This window comes from Mya arenaria, chromosome 3 (assembly GCF_026914265.1).
Source record: "Mya arenaria isolate MELC-2E11 chromosome 3, ASM2691426v1".
NCBI lineage: Eukaryota > Metazoa > Mollusca > Bivalvia > Myida > Myidae > Mya > Mya arenaria.
The window spans coordinates 30203975-30225279 of NC_069124.1; the positions used below are offsets into that span (position 1 = coordinate 30203975).

Here is a 21305-nt window from a genome sequence, read left to right on the forward strand (position 1 = left end):
TGCTAAATATTTTCATGACCAGGAATAAGTATACTAGTATACTACAGATGTTTATCTAAAATACGGAACTATATACATGTACCATAGTTTATACCGGTAGGTCCGTGGCTGAAATGACAGCGTGGAACAAACCACAGCGATTCAATTCAAAACAAAGAAACGGCAGCGATATTAAAGCGGAGTATTACTTGTAAAGTTGTAAAACATTTTGTCTAGTGTATTTATAGACGTTAATGTTTGAGTACTGATAATGTATTCTAAGTAAAATGTTTGAACTTTTAAACAGTTTGGACTTCTTACAGTAAGTCGCAACTGTTTGAACAACAATATCAAGTATCTGATATATATTTTTTAAAGAAAACATGTAAAGCAATAGGGTTAAGCAAAACACACTATTTACGAATCAATACTGGAATTGCTGAGAAATTGAGCATCTTCTTGCCAACAGAAATGGTTGTTTGTAACCATATTTTACACTAGGGCAGTTGTTCAATTTGTCAAAATGGTGGCACAGAGTTTCGCGCCATATGTCAAAACATCGGATTTGCAATTAATTAATTTCAAACCGTAAGTAGAATGCGTATCATATCTCATTTTCAATGTAACCGTTGCACTAGCCAATAATATAACAAAACCTGTGGCATGGGTTTTTGTCAAATGACTTGATGACAGGAGCTCCTATTACTCATAATGAATCAGTTCAACTAGCCAAATTTATAATATACACACACTTGAACATGCCTATCATCAATATAATGCATTGCCTTAAACATAAAATGAGATTTGACAAAATTCAAAAGTATACTCTGCTGTAATTTGAACCACAGGTACTTGACACAAACTTGTTTTAATGTTCTATATGGGCTATATACTATAATAAGATATCTTAATAAACATATATATAGGCCGATTTTTGATTATGTGACTTGCGCCTGTGATTTGAACCCAATAAGGAATGTTTGCCGTGTTAAAATGTAAACAAAGACCAATTTTTTTATAAGCTACTAGCAAAATACCTGGCCAATAGATTCAGTGGTCCATTATGTACATGTTTACACCATAGTCCACCTAAATGGCCGTCAACCGGTCTTTTGACGATTTTTAGACTATGGCAAACTGGTGACGTCCACCATCCAAGCAAAAAGTAGCAAACGGGCCTTGTGCAGAGGATCCTCGCGGCCACAATTTTTAAATTATCTTTGTTATAAATTCAAATTTCTACGAAAATATCATTGCCTACTATCAAACACACATTTATTTATGTCATTATGCCGAAAAAACATGTTCAGATACCATAATGCACTTACATGCATCGATTGTATCCATTAATCTGTAAATCTAGGACAAATCTGACAGGTTGTGTACATGTATGAAACGGGGTAGAGGATTTCGAATATTTTGGTCGTTAATAGGCTCGGTTAAATAACACTATTAAAAATGCAACCATTTCAATGCCCTGAACGCTAACATGTTTGATGGGTCAAGTTGGGAGAACATAGCTGATATGCCTATGCATTACATTTTTGATAAAATATGTATTTGAATGTATCAATAAAGCTTATAAAGGGAGAAGTAGTCACATTTCAGAGAGTGAGCACAGTTCACGTTCCATCGTGATACCGCGCAATTAGAGCCCAAACATTGCTTTAGAACTACATACTACGTTAGTCCACCTAAATGGCCGATCGCTCATTATTGTAGCTACATACTACGTATCAATTCAATACATATTAAGAAATAATTTAAAAATAACTTTTCTTTAGTTTTAAGGTATTTTTTGTAACGATATATGGATAAATCTGGCGGTGACTTGCCGGGAGTCTAGACAGTGATTTTGTGTGTCTATTTGTTTACTACTACAAGGTAGTGATATATTTCCTAAAGTAATTGACACATACATGGATTGTTTATAAATTTATGTATGCGTAATATAGGTAAAAGATAAAACGTAAAACTGTGCACATAAAACAACAACAACAACAACAACACAGTCATTCCTTGATGATGTTCGTGATGATGATGATGATGATGATGATGATGATGATGATGATGATGATGATGATGATGGTGATGATTAGGTATCACCATTTTTGAACACTGTTGCGTTGCTCTGCACAATACATAGAAAAGCGAGGATAACTGTGACTGCACACAGGGTTAACAATCATTGACGGATGGGTACAAATTTATTCGATAAAAATCAACATGTATAAAAAATGGTGGACTGCTACACTAATTTCGTGACCCAGAGTATATTTATGTGAAAATAACGACTCTAACGACAAATCCAATCCAGTTAAGATCACCGTCAGGTACATTTCGAACAATTATATCATTATTATTCAACATCGATGCATAATATTACTATATATTCTTTCACCCAGTATTAAATGGTAGAGAGTTGTAGCGTTACAGGGATACACATGAAATGTCAAAATAATAAAAAAGTATCCCTGATCGCTCATTATTGTAGCTAGTTTACACCAGTATCCTTGTTGGGAGAATTAGTCGAACATGAGAATGCTTCAAAATGCAAATTATCACAAGCACTAGCCAAACGTTTTCTGTCAAAATTTCATAGAACCCCGCTCGCCTTCGATTAGCGAATGGAACCGAAGGTTTATATATACATGGTTTCAATAATGAAGTTATGTTTAGATGTTGTTTTTTTTTTATATAATAAGGCCTAAAAAAAATTTGTTTGGTTAGGGTTACATCCTTTTCAAAAATAGGTAGGGTAGGTAGGCTTTTTTTTTTTTTATTTTTTTTTTTTTATTAGGCTTTATATAAGAATGTCATTTTCATCATTGGAGAATGGTGTTAAAGTTATCTTCTATATAAGCAATTATGGTTTTAAACTACATATTGAAAAGCAAAAAAAAATAAAAAAAAAAAATTTTTTACTTTTATAGCTTGTGTCTTGGCAGAAATGAAATCTATATTTTTATCCCGCAAAGTATTCACTCCTAGCATTGAAATCCAGTTTGAAAATACCTTAGCCAACTGTGCATTGCACAGTGCATATGGTATACTGGCTAAGGTCACAAATCTGAACACTTTTTGAGGTTTTTCACAATTATCTTGAAGAGTTTTTGTTGTAGTGAGTTAAAATTGCGTACGAAACATCTTTGGTTAATGTGACAACATCCATCAAAGTACAGATTCACGATCTCATCAATTTTATGTCGAAAATCGTTCATTTTATGGACAGTAAATCACCCTTAAATTTATGCTATGGAGGGCACAAATACCGAACACTTGCAAAGCGTAAATACATTGTCATACAATTATAATTAATAAGTATGCTATATTAAATAAACATTTAGCTGCAAAGTTATTTATTGTTTCCGATGTTTTTCAAAACATGCAATTCAAATGTAAAGCATGATTTCTCTTTATAAAAATCTTGAATGTAGGTCAACATGACTGCAAAACCTAAAGATGCGCGTGCGCCCTCTGATGTCATTCCACTATGTGTTACATTTTGATCTTCAAAGCGTATAAACATTGAAAAACATTGAATGGCATTTTAAAAAAATAATACAAAACAAGATGAAACTTCGTAAGTGTGACCAAGGCAAGTATTTGTATTGATCTAGATCATCGAATAATCAATCACGGTAAACAAACGCGTGTTTTAGCCGGTGTTCAGGATTTGTGCCCTGTTCAGAAATGTACCATCAACCAGTACTGTTCATACACTGTATAAGGCACTTCCAACAGCACTGGGTGAATCAAAATGAGAATTTGAATCCAACCAGGAGTCACGAGGTGAGAGGTCTGGGCTGTATAGTAGTCCAAATAATTGTACGTTGACCGATTTTTTTTAGATTTTTGATATGGCAAATCCTTCACGTACAAATTGTTTAGTATCAAAAGTGGGTAGTTGTTCCGATAAGGATTCCGGGTTAAAGCATATAGCGTCTATAAAATATCATAAAAACAAGAAATATTACCAGATAATGTTATTTTATATTAGTTCCGTACACAAAAAATAAATATCCAACTTATGAGTTTGACGGCTTTTCTTCATTTCATTCTGTCAAAACATAACGATATATACATGAAGGGCACCTGCAAGGCTTCAGGGCACAGTTTTAAATCGCTCGGAACATTTCGGCCATGGCCGAGTTGTTACGATTGTATAACGAGGTCTATCTCGAAGCTTTGTCGGAAGAGGCCGAGTTATTACGATTGTATCGAGTTGTTCCCCTTCGCATAATTGTTTTCTGTGTCAGTCAACTTTCGTTTTATTGGAAAGGTAAACAACTTGTTTTAATGCATTAAATGCTTGCTTAGTGCAAAATAGCATTTCACTTACATGGTAAAATATGAATATAACTCTTTATGCTCATTTTCAACCATAAAATACTTCACTTAAAACAATTTCAATATTTTTAAAACACCCCCGTTTTTGGCACATTCCCGTTTAGACGTTAGGGATTGGAAGAATCCCGTATAACACGTCTGTTATTTTAGACTAGGCTGTATAGTGGATGTTGCAAAATTAAGAGATTGTAACAAGGCTTTTCAACAAAGATTGGGAAGGAGGCCTGGCCTTTTCAAATTAACACATCCAATCAGGAAAATTGAACTGTGTAAAATTGATTGACATACATTTTGAAACAAACACAACTAATATAACATCAGCACAAACATTGATTCCGTGAATTAAGAAGAAAAAGAAAGTTAATTATTATGAGAAAACAATTTGTATTGATAAGTTCATCGAACTGCACATATTATAGTTTTACCTGTGGTGTGTAGGCGGTTAGCCGACACGTTTTCTACTTGTGCCAATTTCTGTTCTGGGATGAACCAATGCAAGATAGATTTCATGCTCTACTTAACTCAGATGGGTTAATGTCAATAACTTTACCCATCTACTATTCTCAAATTTTGGAAGGGATGTTGGTCATATCTTCAAATTACCCAATAGACATTTAATGCCATTAGGGGTGCATATATGTTATGTTTTACAAACATCTCTCAATATATTGTTGGATTGGCTAGACTTAAAATAACACATTTGGTTCGGGTTACCCGATCCTACCTACAAAAAAGGCGCTGACCCTACCATTTCAAAAGTCTGTTGATGTATTTTTTTTGACTATTTAAAGTGTGTTTTAATATGTAGTTTAAAACATTTAAAGCTTTATACAGAATATTACTTTAAACACAATTTTCCAATGATGACATTTACATTTTTACATTTATAAAGCTTAATGAATTAAAAGCCTACCTACCTGTTTTTGAAAAGGATGTAACACTAACCAAAATAAATGGCCTTAGAATTAGTGTGTTTTAAGTGATAGTATGTAATAATTTATGTCTTTCAGATGTGACAAAATAGTGCTGCACTATACCGTTAACTTCTGTCAAAGACATGTCGGATCTCCGGCATAGAATCTGTAAGTATTTAATGACTGTGTGCTTACGCATCAGAAGTGTTTTTGCGAACACTGTCATATAAGTTATAAATAGTCATTGCATTGTTGTAACAATGTTTACATCATGACTCTGCCGTAACTTTGTTGCTATGAAGGGGATTTTTATTTGACTTCACAGATTAGTAGAGCACCATGATTTACGAAAGTGTATTTTCGCCTAGCATTCATGTTGTCAGATCAAAGGTCACAGTCCTACTTGTAGCCTCTAAACCATAACTGTTCTACCTAAAATGGGACTTGAATAAATCCACAGAACTGTGGGAACTTGTTACATGCATAAACTGGCTCAAAGGTCAAGGTCATTTTTGGAGGTTCATGCAGCTTTGAAAGGATTTCTAGTAATATTTGGTGCCTCAGTGAAAGCTTTTTTACAAAAAGAGGAAACTTTTAAGACAAAACTTCACTGAATTATAGATCTCATAGTTTTTTATATATTGCTAATTTATTCGTTCAGCGCAAAAGTGAATGTCTCACTTGAAGGTCAATGTAGCCCAATCAAGATTCCATAGGGAAAGTTTTAGTCATAACTTTGTTTTACCTACTTGTTGGAAATTCAAAGTTTACCATATATGTGCTGGGGCTGTTACTAGTAACTAATGCCCAGCTGTGCATGGGCGAAATAAAAAAATGTACAGCTGATTTTCCAGAGGAAATTTTTAGAATTACATGTACATGTTGTTGTTTTTTTAAATTTCTGCACAAGGATGACTGAGCTGTAGTGATTTGATGGAAATGAACTCCTGCTTTGGTGTCATTTGACCTGTACAAAATTTAGTGACATTTAACCAAATATATATATTTTCAGAAAACCTGAATTGAATCATCAGAATTGCCATAAGTTTATATGAAAGTAGTAAAGAATATTAAAGAAATACCTTTTGTTTGCATTTTTTCTGTGTTTTGGGCATCATTGCTTAAAAGCCTGTCCTTTTTTCAATAGTTCAGTGCAGTCTTTCATTGATATGTCGATTTTTTTATTTGTAGGTCTTATTCCTGTGAATTTGAGCAACTAATTTGAATGCAATGTCCTTATTAAGCCGTTGCAAAAACCCTGCAAAAAATTACAGCTTCATGTTAATAAAGTGTCTTTCCACACTGTTGCAAAATTTAGGCCTAAAAAAACGACTTTTGGCCCTATGCAACGCTGCACATGGGCATTTCCATTTCCATTAAAATATTGCACAATATTGAGCTGGCAGACGACACTGGCACCTATTGGCGGGGTTAGCGAGACAATTATACAATCAAACGAAGCTTCTTAAGTTGCATCATAGAATTTTGAGATTGGAAGTGGGCGGGGCAAAGTGGTTAAGCTTTTTATTGCCATTTTAACAGAATTTCTACTGGTGAGGACTCGCCATGTGTATTTTTTGTCAATGTGTCCTAAAATTTGACAGCTGTTTAGATTTTCTGACCCAGATTTTTACATTTTAACAGCAGCAGAAAACACGGCACAGCAGAAAAAAAAGAAGAAAATCCATATTTTCTCATTTCTATTTGGCCCCATAGATCATGATGTTAATACACTCTGGGGGCTGTTTCAAAAAAGATCTTAGTTGATTTTAGTCGTAAATTGATATTAACTTCAATCAATAGTTTCATTATTTTGCTACATAATTGTACGAATTGAATTTTAGCCAACATTGAAAATGAACACAAAGTTTAGGAAATAAAACAAATCAATGTATTGTCATTTGTGGCGTTTATTCAGATTTAAGATAATTGAAGTAAAGACTAAAATCCCTTATTAAAATGGCTCCCTGGACTGAGATTGCCTGTTCCTGAAGGCTTTAAGAAGTTGTACCAACAACATAAGTATAAACATATATCTACATTTGGCAAGTACACCAAATTGGACTAATCCTGGAAACTCCATTGATTCAAATGACTAATTTAGCACATTTATTAATTCCAGAACAGATGTTGCCAGTTGACATTACATACCTTTCTCATCAGTCATATTTTCCAGTGTATATAATACATGAATTGATCCTCACTCCCCCATACAAATGGAGCCATCTTCTTTAACAATACCTCCTGCAATGTATTTTACCATCCTGTATGTTATTTTTAGCTCTACTGGCCAAAGGCGATGGTAATGTGTACATAGTATGTGGGTCCGTGCGTCTGTAAACAATTCCTTGTTAACATGATACAGCCTTCAGTTTAACTTGTATCTCGATGAAACTTGTACAGTATCTACATATCCATTAGAGCTTGGTTCCTTTCGAAAACCAGCCAGATCCGCCCATGCATTCCTAGATTATAGGCCGTGATAGTATAAAAAATTAGTGAGTCTGTAAACAATTCCTTGTTAACACGATACAGCCTTCAGTTTTGATTTTATCTTGATGAAACTTGTACAGTATCAACGTATCAATTAGAGCTAGGTTCCTTTGGAAAAACCAGCCCGATCCGCCTATGCATGCCTAGATTATGGGCCTTGATAGTATAAAAAATCAGTACGCCTGTAAACAATTCCTTGTTAACATGTTACAGCCTTCAGTTTTGATTGTATCTCGATGAAACTTGTACAGTATTTGGATATCCATTAGAGCTTGGTTCCTTTAGAAAACCAGCTAGATCTACCCATGCATGCCTAGATTATGGGCCTTGAAATGATAAGATTATGGGCCTTGATAATATAAAAAAATGCTATTTTGAGAAAAATGCTTGCGAACATGATACAGTCTTCAGTTTTGAGTGTATCTCGATGAAACTTGTACAGTATTCAGATATCCATAAGAGGTTGGTTCTTTTCGAAAACAGTGATGTTGACCACACAAACCCAGACAGTAGAGCATAGGCCCTTTTGGGCCTCTTGTTTATGTATACGTAAGAGTTCATTTTGGTGAACTACAGAAAAAGGAGCGATCACAGCGAGGCCGCAGGCTGAGAAAGCTTGCACCATCTGCTGTAGATCGCCTAAATGAAATCTTACTTATTTGATGTTTGCATGTATTTGCTCACAAGCTCCACCCTCTTTGTAGTGAGATGGAAAATTGGCGTGAAAGTTATATCACCCAGGCATCATATCTTCATTAAATGAGTGTCTTGCGATAGTAATTTTTCTTGGGTTTGTGTATATTTCATTAAAGCAAAATAAATTAATGAAAGTATTAATGTTGGTTGCACAAAAAGGGAATTCACGGAAAGATAAACTTTAAATTGAAAATGAACAATTGTAGGTAAACTATAAGGATTATTATTTGCATGGTTGTATATTAGGAAGAAAATATTAAATGAAGTATTGAAAAACCCAACGTAAATGCTGAAATACACATGTATTTTAAATTGGGCTTCATGACTTTAGCTTCAACTATAAATTTATAAACTACCATGAAATTGAACTTTTGGCCAAGGATTGCATCATTAAAATACAAGAAAATCTAAAATATTTCACATACGTATTGAAGCAGAAAATAGGTCTTTAATAGACTAAGAAATACTTTCATATCTTTTCTGTCAAAAAGGTTATTTAGAAATTAATGTCACTTGTTTGTTTACATCGGTTTTGACCCATGGTGACCCATGTGAGAACCCCGTTGAAGTCAAGTGATTCCTCACCCTGACATTGAGATTCTAGAGCAGCCCCCAAACCCCTCGCAGAAATTATTTCGGCCCTTCAGCTATCAGGCCAATAGCATTCCTAAATGAAAAATGTGTCTAGCTGGTGAAAGGGAACTTTGATAAAGATGCTTGTTATAATTGATAAAGATGCTTGTTATAATGAGCCCTGTTATGTGGTATAAATTATGTTTTTGAATGAGAACCAAATTTATTTACGTTAATAATATATGGCCTTAACACATGTTACAAAGTCTTTGAAAGGGTATTGGAATTACATTTGGATTCTTCTGAGCAATTTCTGGAATTGGAATTCATTTCTTTATGTACGAAATATCTGTAATACCAGTGGTCCCACAAAGATATCTGTTTGGTGACATATCTCACACTAAAAATCATTGTGCCGAGTGTAAAACCAAAATGAAAAGGATTGAGAAAAAAGGTTTGCAAACATTTTATTTTGCCTCAAAATTGAAGTCTTTGTTTAAAGGTGTGGTATTGATAAATTCAATTGCAAATGCTATATTTTGGAGTTGCCTGGCATCCTTATAATATTAGTGACTTAGCATTTGTCTGGCAACTTCAATATTAGTAACTTAGAATTTGTCTGGCAACCTCAATATCTTTACTGGGCAGTTGTCAGAAGCCTGCTGTAAATATTGTGATTTTGGCAGTTGTCTGCAACCTCAGTATCGTGAACTTGGCAGTTGCCTGCAACCTCAATATTGTGATTTTGGCAGTTGTCTGCAACCTCAATATTGTGATTTTGGCAGTTGTCTGCAACCTCAATATTGTGAACTTGGCAGTTGTCTGCAACCACAATATCGTGAACTTGGCAGTTGTCTGCAACCACAATATCGTGAACTTGGCAGTTATCTGCAACCTCAATACTGTGGACCTGGCAGTTGTCTGCAACCTCAATATTGTTAACTTGGCAGTTGTATGCAACCTTAATATTGTGAACTTGGCAGTTGTCTGCAACCTCAATATTGTTAACTTGGCAGTTGTATGCAACCTCAATATTGTGAACTTGGCAGTTGTCTGCAACCTCAATATTGTTAACTTGGCAGTTGTATGCAACCTCAATATTGTGAACTTGGCAGTTGTCCATGACCTCAATATCATGAATTTGGCTATTGACTGCAACTTTAGTATTGTTAACTGGGAGTTATCATAAACTTGGCAGTTGCTTTGACCTTAATATCATAGAATTGGCAGTTGTCCGCAATTTCATTATTGCATCCTCAGCACCCCAGCGTATCATAGCCTGCATAATACCCTGGGCAAATTGGCTAGGGAAACTTCGTAAATCTTTAATATTCATAAGCATTTTCCAACCAATGAAATAGCCAATAACAAAAAGGAAAGAATCTCCTTTGTGAAGAGCTATCGGCATATTTAACAATACCCTGCCTAAAACGATTTGTAAGCCATGATCTCATTGGATTATTTCGAACTGAGATTACATCTCAGCCATTTCCGCACCGAATGAGGTGTGTCTCATGCGAACAATCAAGCGTCTGGATTTCACCTTATTAATTATTCATGAGTACGAGATTTTTACAGCTGACTTGCCCAGGGTATCATATAGGTATTGATACGCTGGGGTGCCGAGGATGCATTATTGTGAAATTGGCAGTTGTCCACTACCTATATTTTGTGAAATTGGCAGTTGTGACTGGTGAACAGTTTTCGCTCCAGAGGCTATGTTTTTCATTCAAGTATATATACATGTATGTCTTGCCAAAGTGTGTTAACCAATATTCATCCTTCATTATCTGGACGAATGAAGTTGTCCACAACATCAATAACACGAGATTGGCAGTTGTCCACAACCTCAATATTAAGAAATTGGTAGGAAATTTGCAGTCCTTGTTTCCAATAATGAAACAATGTTGTTAAAATAGTTCTATGGAGACACTAGTTTCTTGATAACAGGTCCAGTATGTTGTGGAATTATGAAAATATCAACTCGATTATTCATTGTATTTTGAGCGTGTGCCAGGGGAAATCACCATATTGACGTTTCGAAAACTGTTCACATCAAGCGCAGAAGTTTTATTGGCAGAGTTGTAACAAAGTGAAATGAAAGTTTGACGTTCAAAATGTAGATGTGGATTTTGAGTTGATTTCGGATTACAAAAATGTGCCAAAACGTTTGCATTTCAGCACTGTCATTGTTACAGAAGAGATGTCGGAATTTAAACACGTCCCGCCTAGTGGCCTCCAGTAGAGTTCTTCACAACTCCATCCCAACCCAGAATTGTGATGTGATTATGACGCTGCCAGCAACCACAGATGACTCGACTCTCATGTGGCTGCTGGCTCGTTTGCGGTCACGCCTGCCAGAGTTACACGTGCATGTACGACACTGGAAAAACACGGGAGTGTATGCGTTTTACATGACGGCAGAATATGAGGAGTAAGCGCAGTTAAACCTTTTGCTTTATTGCATGATATTATGTGATCAGTATTATACATTGAATATACTACCTTTCTTATATAGGAATCAATGGGCAATTGTTCAGATCATTGTTAAAAGTTAACAACCCGATAAACGACATCGTTGTTAGCTTTTAAACGTGAAATAGTTGATTTTATGTTCTTATATTTAGATTAAACACATTCAGCTGGAACAGTTGTCTCAAATCTTAATAGAAAAACAGCACATTACAAATGTATCCATTAAACCTCCAAAGCAGAAAATATTTGAAAGTTAACAATGATGATATTAACAATGTTGTTAACTTTAAACAAAGTTCTGAACAACCAGCCCATTGTTGATTTTTTGTTAAATAATTAATTTCTACTTTACTGAATTTACATGAGAATGATGTCACCATAAAATGATTAAAAAAACCCAATATACAAAAAATACTATCCTTGAATAACCATTTCAGGTATATTCAAATGTAGGTTCCATGGCCTGGGACGTTTTATCCATGCCAACACATCTGGTTTTATGGGCAGTTGTTCAGAACTTTATTTAAGTTAACAACGTCAATCGTTGTTGCTAACTTTCAAATTGTTACTGTTTTGGAAGTTTAATGGATACACTTGTGATCTACTGTATTTCAGTTATATTTCATATGACTGTTTAAGCTGTACTTGATATTATTCAAAGATGTGAGCACATTATCAAATATTTCACATTTAAAAGTTAACAACAATGTTGTTAATCATGTTGTTAACTTTAACAGAGATCTGAACAATCTGCCCTACATGCAGTAAGTTTCCAGTATAGCATTTACTATAACAGAGGTTTGATAATTTGTGATATTTGTCACAATCATTTGTTTGTCATTATATCCCCAGAGCAAATATTGTAGCCAACATCTGGAGGGAATGAGACTGGTGTAAAATGAATATTATCAGAGTATCAGAGTAATCAAACAACATTCTGTTGGTAAGGCCATACAAAATTGGTACTATGTTAAAGGGACTAGATACCAGATTGTCCCAAAATCAGCAAATACAGTATTTCCTCAAAAAAAGTCCAGAAATATTAATACAAACTAGCATGAGGTCGATAATACATCATTTAACATGATTAAAAAAATATTTCGTCGCTGTCTCAGCTGAGTTTCCTTGTTTAAAAATAGCTCAAAATGGTTTCAACGTTTAGCATGTGAAAGTCCGGTGATTAATCCAGATACATAAACTGACGCTTTTTTTCAAATTTACTGGGATTTATGTTGTAGAAACACCCAATAATTTTCAAATTTGAAAATAAGCGAAAGATAAATGTGTCATAAACGATGTTATAATTTTGACAATTACCTTTTTTGTGCAATGGTATCATCCGTTGTCTAGTCCCTTTAAAGCTGCACTCTCACAGATTTACCGTTTTTACAACTTTATAATTTTTTATCTTAGAATGAGCATATTTTCCACACATTTTTGCAAACCAGTGATACAAGACTGCTGATAAAAGATCAGAATGCAGATATCCATATTTCCGTTCGAAAATTAATATTTTGCGGCTGTAAGTGTAACTAACAATTTAAGAAAAATGCCTAAAACATCACTTTTTGAACTTGAATAAAATAATCTGCGATCAAACTTTTGTCCGCAGTCTTGAATGACTGGTTTCCATGGATTTTTGCAAAAATTGTTTCGTTCCTAGACAAAAAATAAAAAAAGTCAAAACAGCCAATCTGTGAGAGAGCAGCTTTAAAGCGGCTTGCTCATGTTTTTGGACCCAATTTTTTTTCACGTAATGCATCTGAAAACAATTTTAATATAATTAATTTAATCTTTGATACTGAAATTGCAGAAAAAAAAGAATTGAAGTATAACCTTTAGGCCTAAAAGTTAATAAGTATTACCGGTTCTAACACTGTTAAAAAAAGTGGACTTCAAAGACAGTATTTGAGCATACGGCAGTCATCGAAATTAGACTTGAGGATGAACAAGCCCGAACTCATATATTATTGCTTGGCATAAATTTTTTGAACAAGCCATGCTATATAAAATTCAGAATTTGAGCAAGCCCGGAAGACATTTTACCAGTGCAGGGCTTGCGGGCTTGTGTTAATTTCGACCACTGTAGGGTATATCAACATTTGTTGAAGGGTTCCAGCCATCAGTATCATAGTTTTAGCACTCCCAATGATTTACCACACTTTATTAAGTCATAAAAAAGAGAGTGCATTTTACAAAACATGATTGTGTCCCTTTAAGCATCTGTTTCCTGTGATGAAACCTAACTACCGGTACCTATCACGAAAAAACAATGTACTGTAGAAATATTATTATTTTCTTTACAACAAATGCGCTTCATTATGGATTTCATGCATAAAATTTACAGAGATGGCTTCATATCCATTTGCAGGTCTGCACATCTAGGCAATTGGTTCTCCTGTTTGTGATCAATTTCTTCCCACAGATAATTGCGATTTTAAGTATTTTGCAAGGGCTTATGCTGCCAAAATTTGTTCCAGGACTCGCCATTTTAGTTTGGGATATTTAAGTTTTTTCCGATGACAAAACAATTTTTTTTTCCTTTTTTTTTCTTCAAGTAAACACCATTTAAGGAGTTTTTCTTTAGGAAAATGCCATTTTAGGAATATCTTAAATTTAGGGAAACAAAAAGTCTTAATATTCAGGAAAAATATGGGGGGGGTTTCCAAATGGGAAGTAGCTAAGTTTAAGGCTCTTACTTAACTAAGTTAAAAAGCTTTTTAAGGCTCTTAAAACTGATAATTATGTCTGCATAATTCAGATTTTAGTTAATGTCTTTTTTATGCCCTTGAAAGTTGTCATATTAAAATCACACTGTCCGTCCGTCCGTTGTTTTTTGTGTGTCCGTCGGCTTAATTTTGTCATGCACGTTGAAATTTTGAAATAACGTGGCACTGAATCAGACTGATGTTGGGCACAGAAGGGTTGACGTGTTGCACGCATTATGGATGCCATAACCTATAGGTCAAGGTCACACTTACAGAGGAAAATCATTATGGAATGCTGCATCTATGCATGAAGAAAATAGGCAGTCATGTCTTGGCTGTATCTTTGTCATGCATATGGTGACTTTGAAATAACCTGTCTCAGAAGTTTTGCACAGTCGTAAAGATAAAATGTTGCATGCAAGACCCATGTCCCAGCCTGGAACATAAAAATAAAAGCTAGGCATAATTGTAATTTTATAAGTCTTCCCAACACTTGAGATCCTTCATAATTATATGCTTGTGGTTTATGTTAGTTTTTCCTGAATGTAGGCAATAATTCATCGGTTTGTCTGTCATTTTGTGCCATCGGCAGTCTGTCAGTCATTTTGTGTTTGTAAGCCATACTGACAAGGCCCACCAATTTGTTGCAATTGACATGTTTCTTGTGTCCTTACTTGTTTCATTTTTAAGCTGGAAACCTACCCTCCCAATAATGCTTTACATAGACCCAATTTTGCATGGCCTAATTATTGAAACAGTGAGAATAATTACTGGAGGAGAGTAATTAGTGCCAACTGTCAGTCTCATACTATTTTCGCAAATGACATTCTGATCAGAATCTTTATTGGCCACTTTGTCTGCAATTTGCCAACGTAATACATTAATATGTTACTGTAGGCTTCTGTCGGTCAATATTTCGGACCAGGATAAATAACATGTGATATGATGGACACCCAAGGTTGTCATTGTACAGCTTCAAAATCTGTAGAGATAATTAGCCATGCATATTGAATGAGAGCAATCATCAGCATACCACCTAGGGTTGTTATATTTTCTGCACCCAAAACATGAGTTATTGAAATTCAAACAGGACCAAGTGTGAAGCGCAAATTGTGTTTAGATTCCAGTGTTCTCAATAAGAACCGGCCATCGGCCAAAATGGACGGTTCAAATGGCAATTGGGCCGGTTAAAATTTGGAAAACTAAATGAATTTTAAGTAGAATAAGTAGAAGCCAGTCGGTTACTTTACTATTTGAGATGGTTCAACCAAAACTTATTGAGAACCCTGGATTCAAGCAAGATGGTTGGGTGTAGTAACTGTTTTGTCACCGATTTATAGACTGGCCATGCAAAAATTAGTGTGCTAATGTTAAAATATCATCATATTTTATCAGCATTTTTCTTATTGAACTATTGGTTACGAAACATGTTAAAAATTAAAAAAAAATGATGGTCATTTGTTTTATTGAGTATATTGGTTCTGTCCGACTTATCATGTATCGAAAAAGAGTGTGTGCAGCCATGAGACTTTAAAATATACTCAAAAATATTGGATGGCTATCAATGTAAATCAAGGGATCTAAAAGCTCTGAGGACTAATCCAGAAAGCATTTAACTTTAGAATATTGTGCATTTATAAATATTGGGTTTTTGCTTGAACAGTTTCATCGACAACAGTAAAATGAATGCAAATTATCTTGGACACAGTTTTAAAAACAGGTATTAGCCCGGGTATGAGCCCCTGAACCCTGCTTTGGGCATGAATCCCTCATACTCAAACAGACCATCAGCTTTTTTCAGGATTGGCAATTATCAGCTGTTAGAACCCCTGAAGAATTATTAATATTTTTATTTGTGTTTGTTATAGTACATTGAAAAAAATGCTACTTGTATACTACTAACTAAATTAATATTTTTCCCTGGTATTCTTTCCATTCCAGTTTGCTTCGTATGTGTGAGGAGGAGGGCCTGTGTAAACCTCTAAAGGCGGAGTATGGTGGAGGCCAGAAGGAGTTCCTCTTTGAAGACCGGGTGAGTTATGTCCTGGTCTTGACATGTCGCAATGTTAATGCTCAATATCTTATTTAATGAAAAAAGTGGACTCTTTTCTTTTTATCTGTTATGAAACATTTTTATTAATTTTTAGGTATACCTAATTGAAATGATATTCTATTTTTTGTTGAATATGTTTTTTTATGGTAAAATAATAACAAGAAACAAGAAATGTATCATATAATATACCAATTATTATCAGGGTTGTTACGAGGGTGTTGAAGATGAGGGTCACTTTATAAGCAGTGAGGAGCGACAGAGCCTTGTGTACCAGATTCTTCTCAATCTACGAGCTCTGGAGGGAGAAGAACTAGACGGAATACGCTTCCTTGAAGGGCAGTCTATAGGTTAGTTTATACCAATTTATTTTAGTTTGTTGTAAAGAAAGCTGAATGGAATCAGCTCACTGAGTAGAAACCAGTACTGGTTTCCATTTTGATAGGCCATGAGAAAGTACCCTTGGAGGGGTTCGAACCAATGACCTTTTGGGTGAGAGGTTTTCTCAAATTGGCTTCCTGGGTAAAAACCAGAACTAGTGTCTATTTTGAGAGGCCATGAGAAATTACCCCTGGTGGGGTTCGAACCAATGACCTCTTGGGTGAGAGGCGGACACCATATCCACTAGACCATGTTCACCCTCTGATTCTATAGGTTCAGCTTTTGTCCATGTAGTCTTATTTTTCTATGCCCCCAAAGGTGTGCATATTAATCTGTCAGTCAGACAGTTTGTCCATCCAGCTCCATTTCTCAAGTCGCGACTGTATCTTTCGCTTGAATGAACAAATTTTCAAATATTTATTATAAAAAGACATTGAATTCAACAAAAATTAATTACAATAAAACTTTAAAAAAAACATTTTCACACAGGCCAAATATATCGTTTTCGAGTAAAGTTAGATAATTTTGTGTGTATCCTATGGAATTCATAATAAAGATTATTGTTTTTTTTTTATTTTAAATATCCCAATGCCTTTATAGCTTTTAGTATTTTCATCGGTGAAAAGTGTAGTTATAGTAACATGGGTAAAGTAAAATAATCTTGATTACTGTATTTGCAGTGCCGGTTCTGCAGTCAAAGAAGGTTGTTTCCCAGGTATTTCCCCTCCATCACAGGCGAGATCTTTTGAAGCTCCGTAAAACCTGGGTCCAATCTTTCGGGCCCCAGCCCCTAGGTAAGTTGCCATATCTCTCCCTTTATATTGTGGGAAGGAGAAATGTTGAGTTTATGCTTTTTCTCCGTCATTCTGTCGCAGACTTTGTCTCGACTTCTCATCCAAACACAACTGGTCCAATTGTAATGAACTGGTTATGAAACATATTTAGTGATGTTGTTTTAACACATGAAATAGGTATAAAGGCAGCTATAACCCTTTAAATATGATTCATTCGATGTTAAGATTGAAATGTTTTTTTGCCTTTTAGACTCAGTGTGTAGATATTTCGGTGTAAAAATGATCATGTATTTTGCCTTTTAGATGGTGTGTGTTCATATTTCGGTGTGAAGATAGCGATGTACTTTGCGTACCTTGGTCACTACACGAAACTGCTGCTCGCACCTACCATACTGGGTATCATCGTCTGGTTCGTGCAGTCAACCAACCAGGTCTGCAACATCGCTCCACTATATAGCTGAGCTACTTAAATATATACAGAGAAATTACCTCAACTGCTGTATGCATACCTGCTTTTATAGGAATTTAGATAAACAGTTAATTTATAAAATGATTTAAAAAAGAAATAACAGAAACCTTTAGCACATTCAGAGTTCATACGTATTCGTTTCTATTGTATTGAAGAATTTTTTTGTCAGAATTATTTTGAAATAAGCCTTGAAGATGGTGTCTGAAAGTTATAATTTTTCCAGGTTCTGGAGGATGTGTGTTTCATTGGGTTTGGCTTGTTTAATGTTCTGTGGGCCACAATGTATTGTGAGGCGTGGAGAAGGAAGAATGCAGAATTGGCCTATAGATGGGGAACCCTGGACAGGAAGAGTGAGCTCCTCCAGGACCCAAGACCCCTCTATACTGTGAGTGCTTACCTCTCCTCACCACACAGACCTCTCTATACTGTGAGTGCTTACCTCTCCTCACAACAGACCTCTCTATACTGTGAGTGCTTACCTCTCCTCACCACACAGACATCTATGTACTGTGAGTGCTAACCTCTCCTTACCACAGACCTCTCTATACTGTGAGTGCTAACCTCTCCTTACCACACAGACCTCTCTATACTGTGAGTGCTAACCTCTCCTCACCACAGACCTCTCTATACTGTGAGTGCTTACCTCTCCTTACCACAGACCTCTCTAAACTGTGAGTGCTTACCTCTCCTCACCACACAGAAATCTCTATACTGTGAGTGCTTACCTCTCCTCACCACACAGACCTCTCTATACTGTGAGTGCTAACCTCTCCTTACCACAGACCTCTCTATACTGTGAGTGCTTACCTCTCCTCACCACACAGAAATCTCTATACTGTGAGTGCTTACCTCTCCTCACCACACAGACCTCTCTATACTGTGAGTGCTAACCTCTCCTTACCACAGACCTCTCTATACTGTGAGTGCTTACCTCTCCTCACCACACAGAAATCTCTATACTGTGAGTGCTAACCTCTCCTCACCACAGACCTCTCCATACTGTGAGTGCTTACCTCTCCTCACAACAGACCTCTTTGTAGTCTGATTGCTAACCTCTCCTCATCCCAAGGCCTCTATACTGTGAGTGCCTGCCTCTTCTTATTCAATGACCTTTCTAACTGTCAGTGCTTCTCTCTCCTCATCCCATGACCTCTCTATTCTGTGAGAGGTTCCCTCTTCTCAGAACAAACCTCTTAATAGTTTGAGAGCTAACCTCTCCTCACCCAAAGAGCCTTCTATGCTGTGAGTGCTTACCACTCCTCATCCCAAGACCACTCTACACTGTGAGTGTTTACCTTTCTTTATACCAAGACTTCTATGCTGTAAGTGCTAACCTCTCCTCATACCAAGACCTCTCTATGCTGTGAGTGCTAACCTCTCCTCATACCAAGATCTCTCTATGCTGTGAGTGCTAACCTCTCCTCATACCAAGACCTCTCTATGCTGTGAGTGATAACCTCTCCTCATACCAAGACCTCTATGCTGTGAGTGCTAACCTCTCCTCATACCAAGACCTCTCTATGCTGTGAGTGCTTACCTCTCCTCATCCCAAGACCCCTCAACACTGTGAGTGTTTACCTTTCTTTATACCAAGACCGCTCTACACTGTGAGTGTTTACCTTTCTCTATACCAAGACCTCTCTATACTGTGAGTGTTTACCTCTCTTTATACCAAGACCTCTCTATAATGTGAGTTCTTACCTCTCTTTATACCAAGACCTCTCTATACTGCGAGTGCTTACCTCTCTTTATACCCAGACCTCTCTATAATGTGAGTTCTTACCTCTCTTTATACCAAGACCTCTATACTGTGTGTGCTTACCTCTTCTCATCCCAAAACTTCTCTATACTGTGAGTGCCTACCTCTCTTTATACCAGGATCTCTCTATACTGTGAGTGCCTACCTCTCTTTATACCAGGATCTCTCTATACTGTGAGTGCCTACCTCTCTTTATACCAGGATCTCTCTATACTGTGAGTGCCTACCTCTCTTTATACCAGGATCTCTCTATACTGTGAGTGCTTACCTCTCTTTATACCAGGATCTCTCTATACTGTGAGTGCTTACCTCTCTTTATACCAGGATCTCTCTATACTGTGAGTGCTTGCCTCTCTTTATACCAGGACCTTTATATAATGTGGGTGCTTAACCCTCATCATCCAAATACCTCTCTATACTGTGAGAGCTAACCTCTCCTCACCACAGACCTCTTTATAGTTTGAGAGCTAACCTCCCCTCAACCCAATACCTCTTTATACTGTGAGACGTTTCCTTTCCTATCCACTAGCCTCTTTACTGTGATGGCTTACCTCAGTTTGCCACAGACCTTTATACTGTAAGAGCTTACCTATCCTTTTCATTGACTTCTATACTGTGAGGGCTTACCTCCCCTCATCAAACAGATATCTTTATTCTGTATAGGTTCGAAAATGAATCATAAAATAGCAATTTTGAAGATCTTTTTTGATATTTTTAAAAAATGTCACATGTGATGGCCAATTGAATGGAACATCAGAGGCCACTGAAGCAGAGTTGTGTTGATTTGTGGAATAATTGAGTAAAACAACATGTAATCACCAAACGTCTTTTTATCATTTTAGAATTTCTTGGCACACATAGCTTGTTTTCTGCTCTTTTATAACCTAGAACAGTTTTGCAGGGTCACCTGGTAACGAGCCGTGTGACAGGAAGGCCGGAGCGTCACTACCCGGCCTGGAGACGCTACCTATTCTTCTACTTTGTCAGTGTCCCGGTGATCGCCATGTGCCTCCTCATTGTCTTCTGCATCATGCTCATGATCTTCGAGCTTCAAGAATGGGTCAATGGACTCGTCAAGTCGGACATTTTGCCTTCGTTCTGTCTCCATGTGCCTAAAGTGTTGCTGGCAATCTGTATCGGAATTTTAGATGAGATTTACAAGAAGATTGCTTCCTGGCTCAATGATAAGGGTAATTTACCAATTTCCATGTTTTTTCAAAGGTTAGGTACCGGTATAGGGTATAGCACACACAATTATGAATCTGAACCAAAATTGAAGGAAACAGGTTATTGTTCTACGAATCTAAACCATAATTGCTGGAAAAACATTTATATTCAGTTATGTTGCAGATTTTATTTATGCAGAGGGGTTCTGAAATTGCATAGTAATCCTCAAATCCAAATAAATCTGAAAACCCTGAGTAAGAGGCTCCAGGGGCACTTTTGAGTTTTGATATCGATTGAAAACATAAGACTATGGTACAGCTGTAACGATTTTTTTAGTTTGGATATTTCCTTTGAAAACAGTTAAAAAATACAATAAATGAATATTTAATAAATGACTTTGGAAACAATTTGAAAAGGGCTGTTCGCCCCTTTACCCTGCATGAATGCCTTAAACACTCAAACAGACAACTAGCTATTTTTCAGAATTTACCATTACA

At 36.1% G+C, this 21305-nt stretch overlaps 1 protein-coding gene across 1 annotated transcript in view; it reads left to right on the forward strand.

The window, feature by feature from the left end:
* Nucleotides 1-487: 487 nt before the first annotated feature.
* Nucleotides 488-21305, forward strand: part of LOC128228730 (anoctamin-8-like) — a 35317-nt gene continuing 14499 nt past the window's right edge. Inside the window, exons 1-9 of the mRNA XM_052940209.1 lie at nt 488-567; nt 5340-5411; nt 11187-11439; nt 16130-16220; nt 16444-16588; nt 17300-17413; nt 17717-17844; nt 18106-18267; nt 20543-20831. Of these exons, the coding sequence (XP_052796169.1) occupies nt 5387-5411; nt 11187-11439; nt 16130-16220; nt 16444-16588; nt 17300-17413; nt 17717-17844; nt 18106-18267; nt 20543-20831 (1207 nt within the window). The 5' untranslated portion in view covers nt 488-567; nt 5340-5386. The remainder of the gene's footprint in view (nt 568-5339; nt 5412-11186; nt 11440-16129; nt 16221-16443; nt 16589-17299; nt 17414-17716; nt 17845-18105; nt 18268-20542; nt 20832-21305) is intronic.